General features: G+C 36.6%; 1 protein-coding gene across 1 annotated transcript in view; it reads right to left on the bottom strand.

Annotated features, from left to right (window-relative positions):
- The window catches only part of DPYD (dihydropyrimidine dehydrogenase), a 980,594-nt gene that overhangs the window by 547,895 nt on the left and 418,950 nt on the right, over window positions 1-13,749 (bottom strand). The window contains exon 10 of the mRNA XM_055145227.1: window positions 11,606-11,775. Within this exon, the coding sequence (XP_055001202.1) occupies window positions 11,606-11,775 (170 nt within the window). The remainder of the gene's footprint in view (window positions 1-11,605; window positions 11,776-13,749) is intronic.

The raw sequence follows: 13,749 nt of genomic DNA, 5'->3' as shown, positions 1-13,749 counted from the left end.
GGGTGCGGGATTGAACCTGTGTTGGTGAGTGCAAGGCAAATGCCATACCTGCCCCTGTATGTGAATTTTAGAGCCATACATGCATTACCATTATGTCCAAATAAAAGGCGAGATGTGGTAACAGAATTTGACTTAGGTGGCAAGCTCTTTCACAAAACTCTTAAGTACAAAAAGACCTTCTAATTTAACTCTCAAATGCCAATGACCAAGACTACTATTCATATATTTAACAACTGATGAGTATAATGGGAGTTAGGTAGCAAATGAGAATATATCCAAGCTAATAACCCACATGACAGAGCATCATTGAATTCCATCTCTGTGGATGTGTGTAAAATGACTGACACACATCAGACCTTTGTAAAACAAATTGTTTACAAAGATAAGTAACAAATACAGAAAATGAGATGACATTTAGATTAGCAAAAACCAAGCAAATAATGGTAAAGGAGATAGATAGCTACTATGTATTCTTTCTGATGTAACACCAAGCATTGCATAGCTATATTACATACAGAGATGATATAATATTGTAGGCTAAAGAAAAGCAAATTTGTGCTTCTCAGTTATCAGTCATGCTGCTAGGAGAAATATCAGATAACTAGAGGTCTAATCTAATGCACTGGCCTCAACATTTTTTTAATTGTTTTTTTACAGACTTACAACTTTTCGTGCTTGTGTTTCAGTCATACAATGCTCGAGTACCCATCCCTCTACCAGTGCCCATTCTCCACCACCTATAATCCCAGTATACCACCCACCACCCACCCCAACCCCTCCACTCCACCCTACTTCTGTGTCAGAACATTCCCTTTTGTTCTCTCTCTTCTTTGGGGTGTTGTGGTTTGCAATAGAGGCATTGAGTGCCAACATTTTATTATTGAATTAGTCAGCCATCTAAGAAGTACACAATTACCAGTATAACTTATTCTTAGTGATTTTTAATAGCTAATGCTAGTTAGAGATAATTAACAATCAGGTGCTCTCTACATCTGGTATATAGACACTTCTGTTCATGACACACATATTCATTTTTTTGTTTTACAACATTTGTTCTCAACAAGGGCTATTGGTATATATAGCACTCATACAAACCCCTCTTGTCCTCATTTCCAAAAATAAAAAAAAAATAATCAGGAGAAAAAGAAAAAAAATCATCTATAAAGTTCTATTTTGAGTTTTAATAAATCAAAATGTTACTTTCTTTTCACATAATACAAGAAAATATCACTGTATCACTGTCATCCCATTGTTCATCGATTTACTCGAGTGGGCACTGTAACATCTCTATTCCTGTCAGCCCTGACATTGTAGCAGCCTCTCCTTACTCATCTTTCCCAGCAATTGGAGGCTCTTTCAGGGTCAAGTGGAATGAGACCTATCGTTACTGTTTTTGGCATATCGAATATACCACGGGTATCTGCCCGTGGGGGCGGGATACTCTCAGTATCTTCCTGGGCTCTCTGAGAGATATGTATATACTGTCATTCCATTGATCAATGATTTGCTTGAGTGGAGACATTACTGAGCCTACTCTAGCAAACATGAGAAGAGTTAAAAAAAAGTACACCTTAGCTTTGATACCTGCATATTCAGGGAAGAGATGCAACTGATGCTGAGTGAAATAAAAATAGAGTGCCATTGCATGCAATAATGATCATCATTTTAATGATTAACTTTATGTAATGTGATGATTTGGTCTGATTAATATTACAGGCATCATACTGTGGAAATTATGAAACAACTTAATTTACTATAATTAAAAGCATGATATCAACTCATTTTTAGATTGCATATAGGCAAAGGAAAGCATAGGTTACAAACTATAATGAGCAAAACTCCAAACCAGCTCACATTAAGCCCTAATGTGCCCATGTTTGAGAACTAATATGATGAAATAATGTCTTTTCTAAAGATTATCCTTGAATAGCTGGACATTTACAACATCTATATGACAATGAGGGCTCGGGAAATGGTATTTCAAAATAAAATTGCTTGGTAGTCTGCTTTGGCTAGTAACAATATGAGAAAATCTTTCAATTTTTTATCTCTATTAAGTGATTGCATATACAACAAACATTTATATCTAAATAATAAGAGTAAATTTCACTTAGAAATTTACCACTTATTATGTACCTATTATGTATAGTTAATGAAATAATTTCTACTTTTAAGGATCTCATACAGACAGACAAATCAGCAATTATGTGCACTGTGATAACATAAAAACACAGTGGGTTCCACAGCACATAAAAGAGAATTTTACACAGCAGTAGTGCAGCAAGAAAAAGCCGCCTAAAAATGAAACATTATAAACTGTTCTGGAGGAAGGAGTAGTAATTAATTACCAGGAAGTTCTTGCCTAAATGAGACTATCTTTCTCTTCAGGGGTTTGGGAGGATATGGGTATAAGAGGGTAAAGAAGTTTATCTCATAAGAGAAAGAAGAAAAATGACTTGGTTAAAGCCCCTAGTAAAGGAAAACTATCATCATTTGCAAAAAGCCCTCATCCCTGGGATGTTTTTAGAGAGATATACTTGTTCGTACAAGATTATTACTGCAAAGAAACCTGAACATTCACCTGGGACTTATGGAGTATTGAATTCTATAAGGAGTCATATAAAATATGAACAGTGTGAGTATTCACTGAAGTTTCATAATTAAAAGAGATTCCTTTTACTGTGAAAGTGATGAGGTACTGTGTTACTTAGAGACCTCAAATTAATCTGGGTGAAAACCCATATCTAAGTTAGTATCTGTATCTCCCTATGTTTATTAACATGAATTGGTTAGATGAATACTTGAAATTGATAATAAATACGGATACAGAGTTTAGTTCTAACTTATGTGAGTTTGAGTTCACACTCCAATATTTTGGGTGTTTTGGTTTAATTGAATCAAAAGTTAATTGATCTGTTTTATTTTTGAGTCACACCCAGGGGCTACTCCTGGCTCTGTACTTTGGAAGTACTCCTGGTAATGTTTAGGGGACCATATGGGTTGCTGAGGATCAAACCTAGGTCAGCTGCATTCAAGGCAAGTACCCTACCCAATGTACTATCACCCCAGGTAGTTAAGTGAACAGTGCTTAACAGACAACATCCATTTTAGGTTGTTTAAACTTACAGTCAGTGGTAGAATGCTGAACGAATGTTGTATACTTAAAATACAATTTTACTCTCTGGAATATCCATACTAATTCTGCAATCATTCTGGGGTGAAACGTTTGCTGATAGCACAGATAGCAGTACCTTCCTTCAGAACTTTCTAGTGTTAGAGGGTTTTGCATTTTGTTTTTCACTTTTAAGTGTTTGAAATGAAGAAACTTGTACAGAAAGAAACATATCTCCACGGAAGTTGTACTACACCTTGGATAAGTAGAGCTGCCCCTTAACTATCTTGAATGACTACTGAGCTGCAGAAACTGGAAATGCAATTCATGGAATTATTTTGATCTTAAAAAGTCCTTGCAAAAGCAAAAAAACAGTACATCTCTTTCAAAAATACTTTTCTTTAAAACAAGAAGAGAATGTTTTTAAACACTACTCATATAATTGATGACATAAATCTGACTAGCTTTTTACTCCTCATCTTAGATTTTGCTGTAGTCATGTATGTCTAGCTGCTGCTGGAGTATCTAAAAAATTCAGCTGCTCTATAACTAGTGTCTTTGCGATACTTTCTCCAATATTGAAATGTATCTATGTACATTTTGCAAAATTTAGAAACTTCTGCCTTCTTCTACTGTGATGCTTTATTAACTTTTATTTTAATATTAATTTCTTGGTTTTATATATGCATTTATCTTTAATTTATAGCTATCTATGAATAGACTAGAAGACCAGAGATGATATGTTCAACCTATTTCTGTTATTATGAAATTGAAAGGTGGTAAAAGATATCTTTGATTAAAATAATACATATTCATCTAGAAGTTATCAAAAATGATTTTACAAATGTAGGTCTGCATAGAGGTAAAAGTTAACTATGTTGAATATTTCCTATTCATTTAAAATCTTCTTAAAATTTCAACATCCTTACAATTATTTGTTTATTCAACACACCACACTCTTGACCTGCCTGAGTTTAAGCACTATTTTACATGTGGCATCAAATAATTAAGATGCCAAACTGGATGAACCAAGGCATTTGAAAGTATCTATTATTTAATTTATGGGATGAGTACAAAGTAATAATCACCATATATGATAAATGCTATCATGTAGGAAGCATAGAGAGCTATATGATCTCACAAGAGGAAAAGGCTAATTGAAGAGAACTAAGGAAGCCTTCAAAGAGAAAATGACATTTGCAACAGACCTTGAAGGATGATTTCACCATTTAGAAAGAATAAAATCACTTTTAAAAAGATGGCAATTTTTTCTGCTCAGATTTTTTTCATTTCAATTGCACACACTGGCCATTAAATATATGTATACATTAGTTATAAAATTACTTTCAATATTTTAATACTTTCAAATTTTAAGACAAGTAATTGGAGAATTGAGATACATATTATTAACAAGAGTGGGACTTCAAACCTTCACATAAAATAAACAGGGTAGTAACAGCAGAATAATAATAGAGTAATAACAGCATGATATTATTTAAATTTTTTGAGACTTGCTAGTGACTAGGGAGTACTTTTAATGTATCTGTGTTTATGTATGTCTGTTTACAGACACACATGTACATGCATATGTAAATGCCCAAGATGGGACCAACTCTTTAAAAAGAACAAAGATTTCAGTACTATTTTCTTAGATAAATCTAGACATTCACTTATAACTATTGAAAATACTCAAGTTTTTTAATCAATAATTACTTTTTAAAAATAAGTAATATAGAACGGGCATAGGTTCATTCATTAATTGTTGGCTCATTGTCAAGTTTCTCTCCGTTCCCCACCCCTTTCTCACATTCTAAATTATCACATATTAGTATAGAATTCTGACAACTTCACCTGTCAGCATCCTTGATATCTATACCTTAAATATGTCACATTTTACCTCCCCAAATGACTGAGGATACATTAATTGCAAGTTTTTCAAGTGTAATATTTATGGTATTGTCAACAAATTTAGTATAGAATTACTGCAATGCCAAAGGGAGATAGATTCTACCTGTAGAGATTGGTCTATCATTTACCTTTCTTTCTCTGAATATACAAAATAGAATTTGTGAAACAGAAGACATTATAAGAAGAATAAAGTGGAACCCTTGTTTTAAAGATGGGGATACTCAAACAAGAATATATAATCTCCAAACAACGCACTGAAGCTTTTAGATAATTCTTTCAACTAACTGTCCTATTTTATCTTCTCACACAACACTTTAAGTAATGTAAACATGTATGGATCCTATTGGATCACGATACTCAGGCTTCATAAAGTATTGAAGATATACTGAATATCTAATACAGGGGAGTCCCTAACTACTATTAATTACCTTTGTGTCCCTGAACACAATGCTGTGTATTTGTTTGCAGAGATCGTATCCCCAATCACGCTAACAGGCCTCTGATTACTTTCTGTAAAGAACACCAAATCAAATGATGTGCAGGTGCCAACTGTTGAGGAGCTGCTATAAGCATCATCCTTCCTAAGTAAAATCTGTCAGCTTATCGAGGTTATTTTCTAAAAATAGTCCCAGGTTCATATTTCTTATAATTAAATAAAAACTAAGAAGTCACCAGTTACTGGTAGAAAGTGCATATTTAGACAGAAAGATGTAAAAGATGAAAATATCTATGGGCTCCATAAAGGAGCTCCAAACAGAGTTAATGTGTATGCCTTGCACGTGATCCAGCAAAACCCTCTTTAATCCCCTGAACCACATATTCCCCCAAGCATTGCCAGCTGCATCTCTGTATCCCCTGAGCACTGCCACGGTGACCCGGATAATCCCTGGCTCCAGAGGGCTGCAACAGCGCCTCGTCCTCAGGCACTGGGCTGAACCGTTGGCTCCACTGGCTATGAGCTGCGAGAAGGCGCCCTGGGGCCCGTGAGCTCTGACTGGAAGACTCCCACAAAGTTTTAAAGAATGAAAATCTATATGGATTCAGCTTCACCTGATAATATGATACTTTTTTAAAAAAAATAACTAAGGGCAAGTCACATGAATGATAACATATGTATTGTGCAATATTGGAAGAACTCTAGTAAATGATACATTTAATCACAAGGAAACATTGTTTTAGGGTGTTGGCAATATTTTTTAAAATGTGACTTACAAACCAGATAAATTGTTATATCTTAAAAATAAGGTATTTAAGTATCAAAAATAGTTGACTGAGTAGCTAAAATGTATAGAAAGAGCCGCATCAAAGTTAAATCATTTACAATTTTGGTATATGAATAGGGGGATTCAAGAGGCACTAGACTATTGCATAGAAAGCCTGTTTAAACTGTAACAGAATTAACGATGTACAAAGTTTGCTACTACTGGGACTACGTGAATAATAGATTCTGAAAACAATCTGTGTATAGGATTTTGCTATTAAAATAACTTGGTATTATATTCACCTCAGTAATAATTAATAAGAGCTACAAAGTCCTTCCCCAACTTTATCCTTTACATTTATCAACTCAAGCGGGTCTGTTGATCCCTGACCTTCAGGCATCCTTCTGGGGATTCCCAACTGCCTCAAGCATTCTTGCAGTTCTATCTGATCTGTCAACAGCTTTTAATACCAGCATTTTGGGGGATTCTGTTATCCTGTGAAATTTAATCTTACCTATTTAAGCTTGCAGAAAGTACTGGAGGGAATTATTAACAGATTTTCCCTCATCTTCTTAGAGGATAGTGCTGAATGATTGGCTGGTTTCCCTAAGGACCCAGAGCTGAGAAGTGCTAGTTTGTCAGTACCATCCTATTTAGCATGTGTGTGAGGCCACCAGGGAGACTGAAAGACATTTGGAATCAGAATTGCATCAATATGCTGATGATGCCTAAGTATCTTTGCATCTTCATTTCATCAAACCTATATCCTGTAGCATTAATGCTTTCTTAACTATGATGGAAAGTGCCCCAGAACAGCACTGTGTGTATGGCTCTAATCAGACAGCTGGAGACTACCTGGATGATGCGTGAGACCACTGGATCAGCAGCTTCAGCCTCACAGGGAACTGTTTCCCGTGCAAATTCTCAGGCCCATACCTACTGACTCAGAGACTCGGGCTTGGCGGGCAGTGTTCAACTGTCCCTCCAGGTGATTTTGATGCACACGAAAGTTTGAGAACTTTCACGCTAGAGAAACAGGATGTGTCTGTCCCAGCAGAAGCACGCAGGGAGTCCTACAGGAGATTAGAGCATTTGGGGATCCAGATCCTGAATTCATCATTTCTTTGGACTTGGCTGCTAGCCACATGACATACATGCTCTCAAACCATTCCATGTTAAATGTAAATAGATTTTGTAAGTATTCAAATTTATTACTAAATGGTGACAGAGTCATATATTGCTATGTTTCTGTCCTTCAAAATCACCTGAGAATGGGAACACAGATTTAGATATAGATACAATAACATGCCCAGTAATAAGGCATTTAATCAAGAGCTATGAAAGTACTCCCAATTCTATCTAAGAGTCCAGGGCCATTAAACAATACACATTTGAGGTAAATGCTGATTATTTCAGTATTTCAATTTTCATTATTTTTTTAAAAGTATGTCTATAGTTTGTGTGTATTTGGGATCAAAAACTAAAAGAAATATAACAAATACCCCTGAATTGAGTTGCAATAGCAAATTCTTCATAGTGGTCAAATATCCATCAATCTCTAACACTTTGTTTTCCTTCTGATACTGCCAGGTGTAGCTCTGGTGCTCTCTGGGCCCTACTGGGTCCAGACACCAAATAGGCCAAAGATCAGCAGTGGCCCTGGTGCCTCCTCAGAACCTCAGGTAAGAGTGTCTGAGAACAGATGACTCATCAGAGAAACTTCGGTACATCTACACAATGGAACACTATGTAGCTGTCAAAAAAGATAAAGTCATGAAATTTGCATATAAATAGATAAGCATGGAGAGTATCATGATAAGTAAAATGAGTCAAAAAGAGAGGGACAATATTAAGACGACCACAGATGGGATTTACGACAAAAACTGCAGCAAAAGGACACGAGGGTGCTCTTGGGAAGGTGGGAGGCACCGGCCCCTCCCACCGCCGAGATGTGATCCCGGGGGCCCGCACACATGTGCGGCCTCTCCGCAGCTGTACAAGCGTGAATCCAGACCCAGCAAAACCTCTTTCGGTGTGAGCAACTCCTCGCAGAATGTCTCCAGCCTGAGAACTAAGCCTCGGCCCCGTGCCCGCCCGGGAGGAGAAAGGTATTTCTCTCTCTCGCCTCTTTCTCTCCGGGGATGAAGGGCGCGGTGGCCGCCATATTAAGATGACCACAGATTGGGTTTTCAAGCCTGCAATTATCTAATATCTGGAAGAAATCTCCCTGGACTTCTTGTTAAAGTACAGAAATTCAAAACCGTGCGACCGCGGTTTATATTTGGTTTATATTTCCAACCTTATTTATCTTCACAGTAGGTCTGAATCTAGTGGGGTAGTCCTAACGACAATTGTGAGGTTTGTGTTGAAATATTGAATGTAACCAAAGTAAACAGAATGTAAAATGAAACTTATCAGTTACAAGGTAGGGGGTGGTGGGGCGGGATGGGAGGTGTACTGTGTGGGTTTTTTTTTTTTTTTTTTGGTGGTGGTATATGGGCACTGGTGAAGGGATGGTTGTTTCAGCATTGTATAACTGAGACCTAAGCCCGAAAGCATTGTAAGCTTCCACACGGTGATTTAATAAAATAAAATAAAATTAAAAAAAAAAAGAAAGAAAAAAAAAAGAGAGGGACAGACATAAAAGGACTGCACTATTCGTGGAATATAAAGTAACTGAATAGGAGACTAACACCCAAGGATAGTAGAGATAAGGACCAGGATTGCTCCATGGCTTGGAAGCCAGCCTCACATGCTGGGGGGAAAAGACAGCTCAGACAGAGAAGGGAACACTAAGTAAAGGATGGTTGGAGGGCCCACTCGGGCTGGGAGATGTGTGCTGAAAGTAGACTATAGACTGAACAAGATGGCCACTCAATACCTCTATTGCAAACCACAACACCCTGAAGAAGAGAGAGAGTAAAAGGGAATGTGCCTGCTACAGAGGTGGGGGGCGGGGGTGGGCTGAGGATGTGGGGGTGGTGGGAGGGGTACTGGGATGATTGGTGGTGGAGAATGGGCACTGGTGGAGGGATGAGTACTCGATCATTGTATGACTAAAACATAAGCACAAAACTTTGTAAGTCTGTAACTGTATCTCACCGTGATTCATTAGAAAAAAAAAAAAAGAACCTGAGGTAAAGGCTTATACACACACATACACACACACACACACACAGACACAGAGAGCTATGGATCTAAAAACTCCTACTATACTTCTCCCAGTGTGCTTCACCCATCCTCTCTTCCAGAGTGTTATCTACATCAGCACTGTAGCACTGTAGTCCCATTGTTCATCGATTTGCTCAAGCAGGCACCATCTTGAGTAACATCTCCATTGTGAAACTTGTTGTTACTGTTTTGGGCATATCGAATATGACAAGGGTAGCTTGCCAGGCTCTGCTGTGCCGGGGGGAGGGGGGGAGGATACTCTCAGTAGCTTGCCGGGATCTCCAAGAGGGATGGAGGAATCAAACCTGGGTCAGCCGCATGCAGGCAAACGCCCTACCTGCTGTGCTATCGCTCCAGTTCACATTAGTTTTGGTTTATATTTCCAACAATCAGTTTTACTTCACCAACAGTAAATGGATTAAAAAAATAAGAAAACAGTAAAGCTATGTGCTGCATTCCCTCCATGCCTCCACTCTGTATTCCAAAGTTGATTTTCTTATTATAGGAGTCTTCCTGGGGCACTCTGACTAAGATAGAAAAATCTTGCCCTTCTCTTCTCTTTCTGCAACTATTTGCTTCTTTACTGTCTTCCTCACTAGTTACAAGGCAAGATTATCTAACTGATTTTCTCACTATTTTTTTCAGATTGTCAGGAACAATTAGTGGTAGATATTGGTGCTCAGCATACGTAAACTGATAAAAAGTAAGATACTTTTTCCTTGGGGGTTTTTGAGTCACACCTAGCAAAGCTCAGGGGCTCCTGTTGGCTCTGCATTCAGGAATCCCTCCTATCGGTGTTCAGGGGAACATTCCCGATGTCAAGAACTAAAGGAGGGTCGGCTTTGTGCAAGGTGAGCACCTAATCTGATGCACTATCTTTCCAACTCCCAAAACCAAGTATCTCTTACATTCTCAGTTAGTCTCCTCTTCAACTGCATTTCTTACTTAAGACAGAAGAAAAGCACTACTCCTGTCTAGTTGTCCTTGCCAATGGAAGATTCCTATACTATTAAGTGAAGGAAGTGGACGTTGCCATTCACTGCCATGGTACAATGTTCTGCATGGAAAATTTCTCTGATATCAGAATGAGAAAAACAATAGGAAAATATTTATTCGAAAACATATTTCTCAAGTACTTACACTTTGCCAAGATCCTGTGTTAAGCATGAGTATACAAAGGAGAATTAAATTACCTCTGGTTCTCTTTTATTTAAAGCAGTAACTTATCTCTAGTATGTCTGTGCTGCTTAAAAAAAAATAACATTACAAGATGACACTAATTGATGCCTAAGACCAGATAAATGTACAGATAAAAAGAGCGTCTTCATGTTAGATATTTTTTGAGAGAAAAATAAGTTTGTTTGGTTTTTTTTTTTTACTTACTGAAGAAATGCCCAGAGGATGAGGTTGACATTCAGAACCTAGTTGTGAACCAGTGGTGACTCAGAGCGTAGTAAAGTCAATCTGGATTGTGGCTATTCCACATGTTACATGTCACCCATTGATTACATTTATACTTTTTGCACAGCATGGATCCTTCGAATTTGTTCAGGGGTTCTAAAGTAAATCAAATTCCTAATACTGATTCAGATCAAATGAGTAATTTATCATTCTATAAATACATGTGGCTCTTGTTTTCCGAACTAATATCCTTTATAAGGCATTATTAGAGAAATCCGTGGTACATTAACCCAGCTGCTGCCTCGCCCAAGATTAGTCACCAGTCACTGTGAAAATAAAATGATCTTAAGTCTGTCATTTTTAGAAAGTTAACTAATCATTAATTCTAAATAATGCTTAAAACAGAGCTCTTTAAAAAAAGGCGGCGATCCTTTTTCCTATTAGGTTCACAGAGAACTAATAATCTATCAATAATGTCTAAGGTATGTATCACTGGATGTATCTGGTAAACAGCTTATGGCAATTTCCAAACATCTCCAATTTCTACATTCTCCTACTATTCATACAGTTTTGTGAACAGCATCCATTGTTCAGGATAAAAAAGTCTCACTGTTGTACTATACAATAATTTCCTTTGACTTTTTGTTTGAACTAGAGAGGGGAACAAAAGCTCCGGATAACCTGAAAATGTTTCAATTTCTCAATTTCAAGAAGATTATTATGATTTCCAGTAGGAGCCTGCATATTAATTGGTTCATCTCCCCAAATTTGTTGCCCTATGACTCCATATTTCCTAGTGGTTCCACTTTACCTCCTCGGGGACAGCTCTTATATTAACAAAGCCTTTTCTGAAGACGACGAACACGCGGCGGGCTCCACAACGTAAAGCGGATGTAGCACAGTCAAAAGCAGTGTCTCCAGCTCCGAGTACAATCACGGATCCCCGTATCGATGGCAATGGAGAGTGACAGGCGCACATTCCTGAATGATGAAAGGAAAACCCCATTTTCAAGTAGAGAAACCATTTCTGCATGACAGCTCAAAAGATACTTGTACTCAAAGCAGTGTAAAATTGCATCTTGCAGTTCTTGAGGATGGAGTGTCACTATCAAATTATTCTGCTTCATTGAAAGACAGTTTTATTCCCATTTTTAAAATATGCTCATATATGTAATTTCATAGTCAGTACCTTTAACTTCCCTTTTCCTTTTAGAAGGATGGCTGCAAAACAGTTTGAAGAGTTTACGTCATTGCAAACTGGAATCCATCAATTAAACTTCTCTGTCAAAGTGATGATATTTACTTTTAGTTTGATGTCATTAAATTGTTTGTTGGAAGAAAAATCTTTCCAATCTGCATGAACAGAACCTGAGGAAATGCTATTTATATTCTTTATGATATTCTAACATATATTACCTCTATATAAGCACATTGGGTCAACTTTGAAAGTTAACATGCCAATATTCTTTATATAACTGATGAATTTCCAAGAACTAAATTCTTGAATAAACCAAGATTAAAAACTGTCTTTTTACATTACTTTTCTTTATTTTGTTTAGGGAACTGAGCAATGAAATAATGACTTTCTAAATAAATGTCCACTTCTCAAGGGAATCAATATGAAGATTTGATGGACATGTGAAATTTCTTAGAAATCAATAAAATACAGGTGTTCTTTAGATTTGGGTCATTACTTATTTTGTGGAGCCCAATTCTAGTGGTGCTGAAAGAGGCTTCAGACATGCTGTGATGGAGATTGAACCCAGGATAGCATACAAGCAGGGCATGTGCTTTATGATTCAAACCACATGCCCAGAGCCTCTTCTCCATACGTCGTGTCACTGTATAATAAGTTTAAATTAAAATGTCGATGAGATAAATTACTATAATTTTTTAAATGATGCCATGCATAGCATTAGATATCTGATCAGTAAGTATAATCATTTTGCTTGGAAAAGTTTGTGTTCGGATTACATATTCATCCTCTAAAATTCTGAAGTATATACTGTGTGTACTACAGTCTCCTTTAATAGGGTTGCAGGTATCTAAGCATTTCATTCTCCTGGAAAAAAAAGATTAAAATAGCATACATACTGGAAACTTCAGAAGAAAAATCAAATAGAGAATACCTAGTACTTAATCTGGGGGAAACTAAGTTTTTTTCCCCCCTACATCTAACTAGATGCTGAAATAGGTGAAACTCATATTTTGCTAATATATATATATATATTCAAATGATTTACAAATCTGTTTTAGTTAGGACACTGACACTAGTCCAACTCAACCACAGCACAGAATTAGCTGCATGTTTTTTTATTCTGGAATGAATGAAATAGATTTATACTGAGTATGTATTAAATTGTGTACATATGTGTTTAACTTCAGTACATCTCTATTCAGAAAGAGACTAAAACCTCATGCTAGATTGTATATACATTATGTAAGATATGTGATGAACTGCAAAATTAGAAGATGTTTTAAAATTCTAAAACTGAGTTCCTGGTTTCTTTAAGAACATTTTAAAACATCTTTAGAATTCTTTTCCTTTGAAGGCTTTTTTAATTGATATTTAGACAGACCTATGTGATGATGTTTGGTTAGAAAATGAAATAAACTGGCAACTATCAATCATCAACTTTATTTTTTAAAAAAGGAATGGGTGTGAGCTATTTGGGACCAAACCCAACTGTGTTCAGGCTTACTCCTGGCTCTGTAATCAGAGATCATGCACTGGTTCTCAGGGGACCAAATGATGTGTCAGGAATCAAATTGTGGTGAGCCATCAACAAGGCATCCTTGACTCCTTATTATTCTTCCAGCCATATTGTTTTTGTTTTAATTTATTTTCTATTTTCGTGTTACAAAAAGATTGAACTTGTCTTTCTTAATGTGGACTTAATATGAATTCATAATAAATATAACTTAAGCAAATATAAAAATAAAAGACAATACTAT

Source organism: Sorex araneus, chromosome 8, assembly GCF_027595985.1.
Source record: "Sorex araneus isolate mSorAra2 chromosome 8, mSorAra2.pri, whole genome shotgun sequence".
Classification (NCBI taxonomy): Eukaryota; Metazoa; Chordata; class Mammalia; order Eulipotyphla; family Soricidae; genus Sorex; species Sorex araneus.
This window is presented reverse-complemented; position numbering and strand designations above follow the sequence as displayed.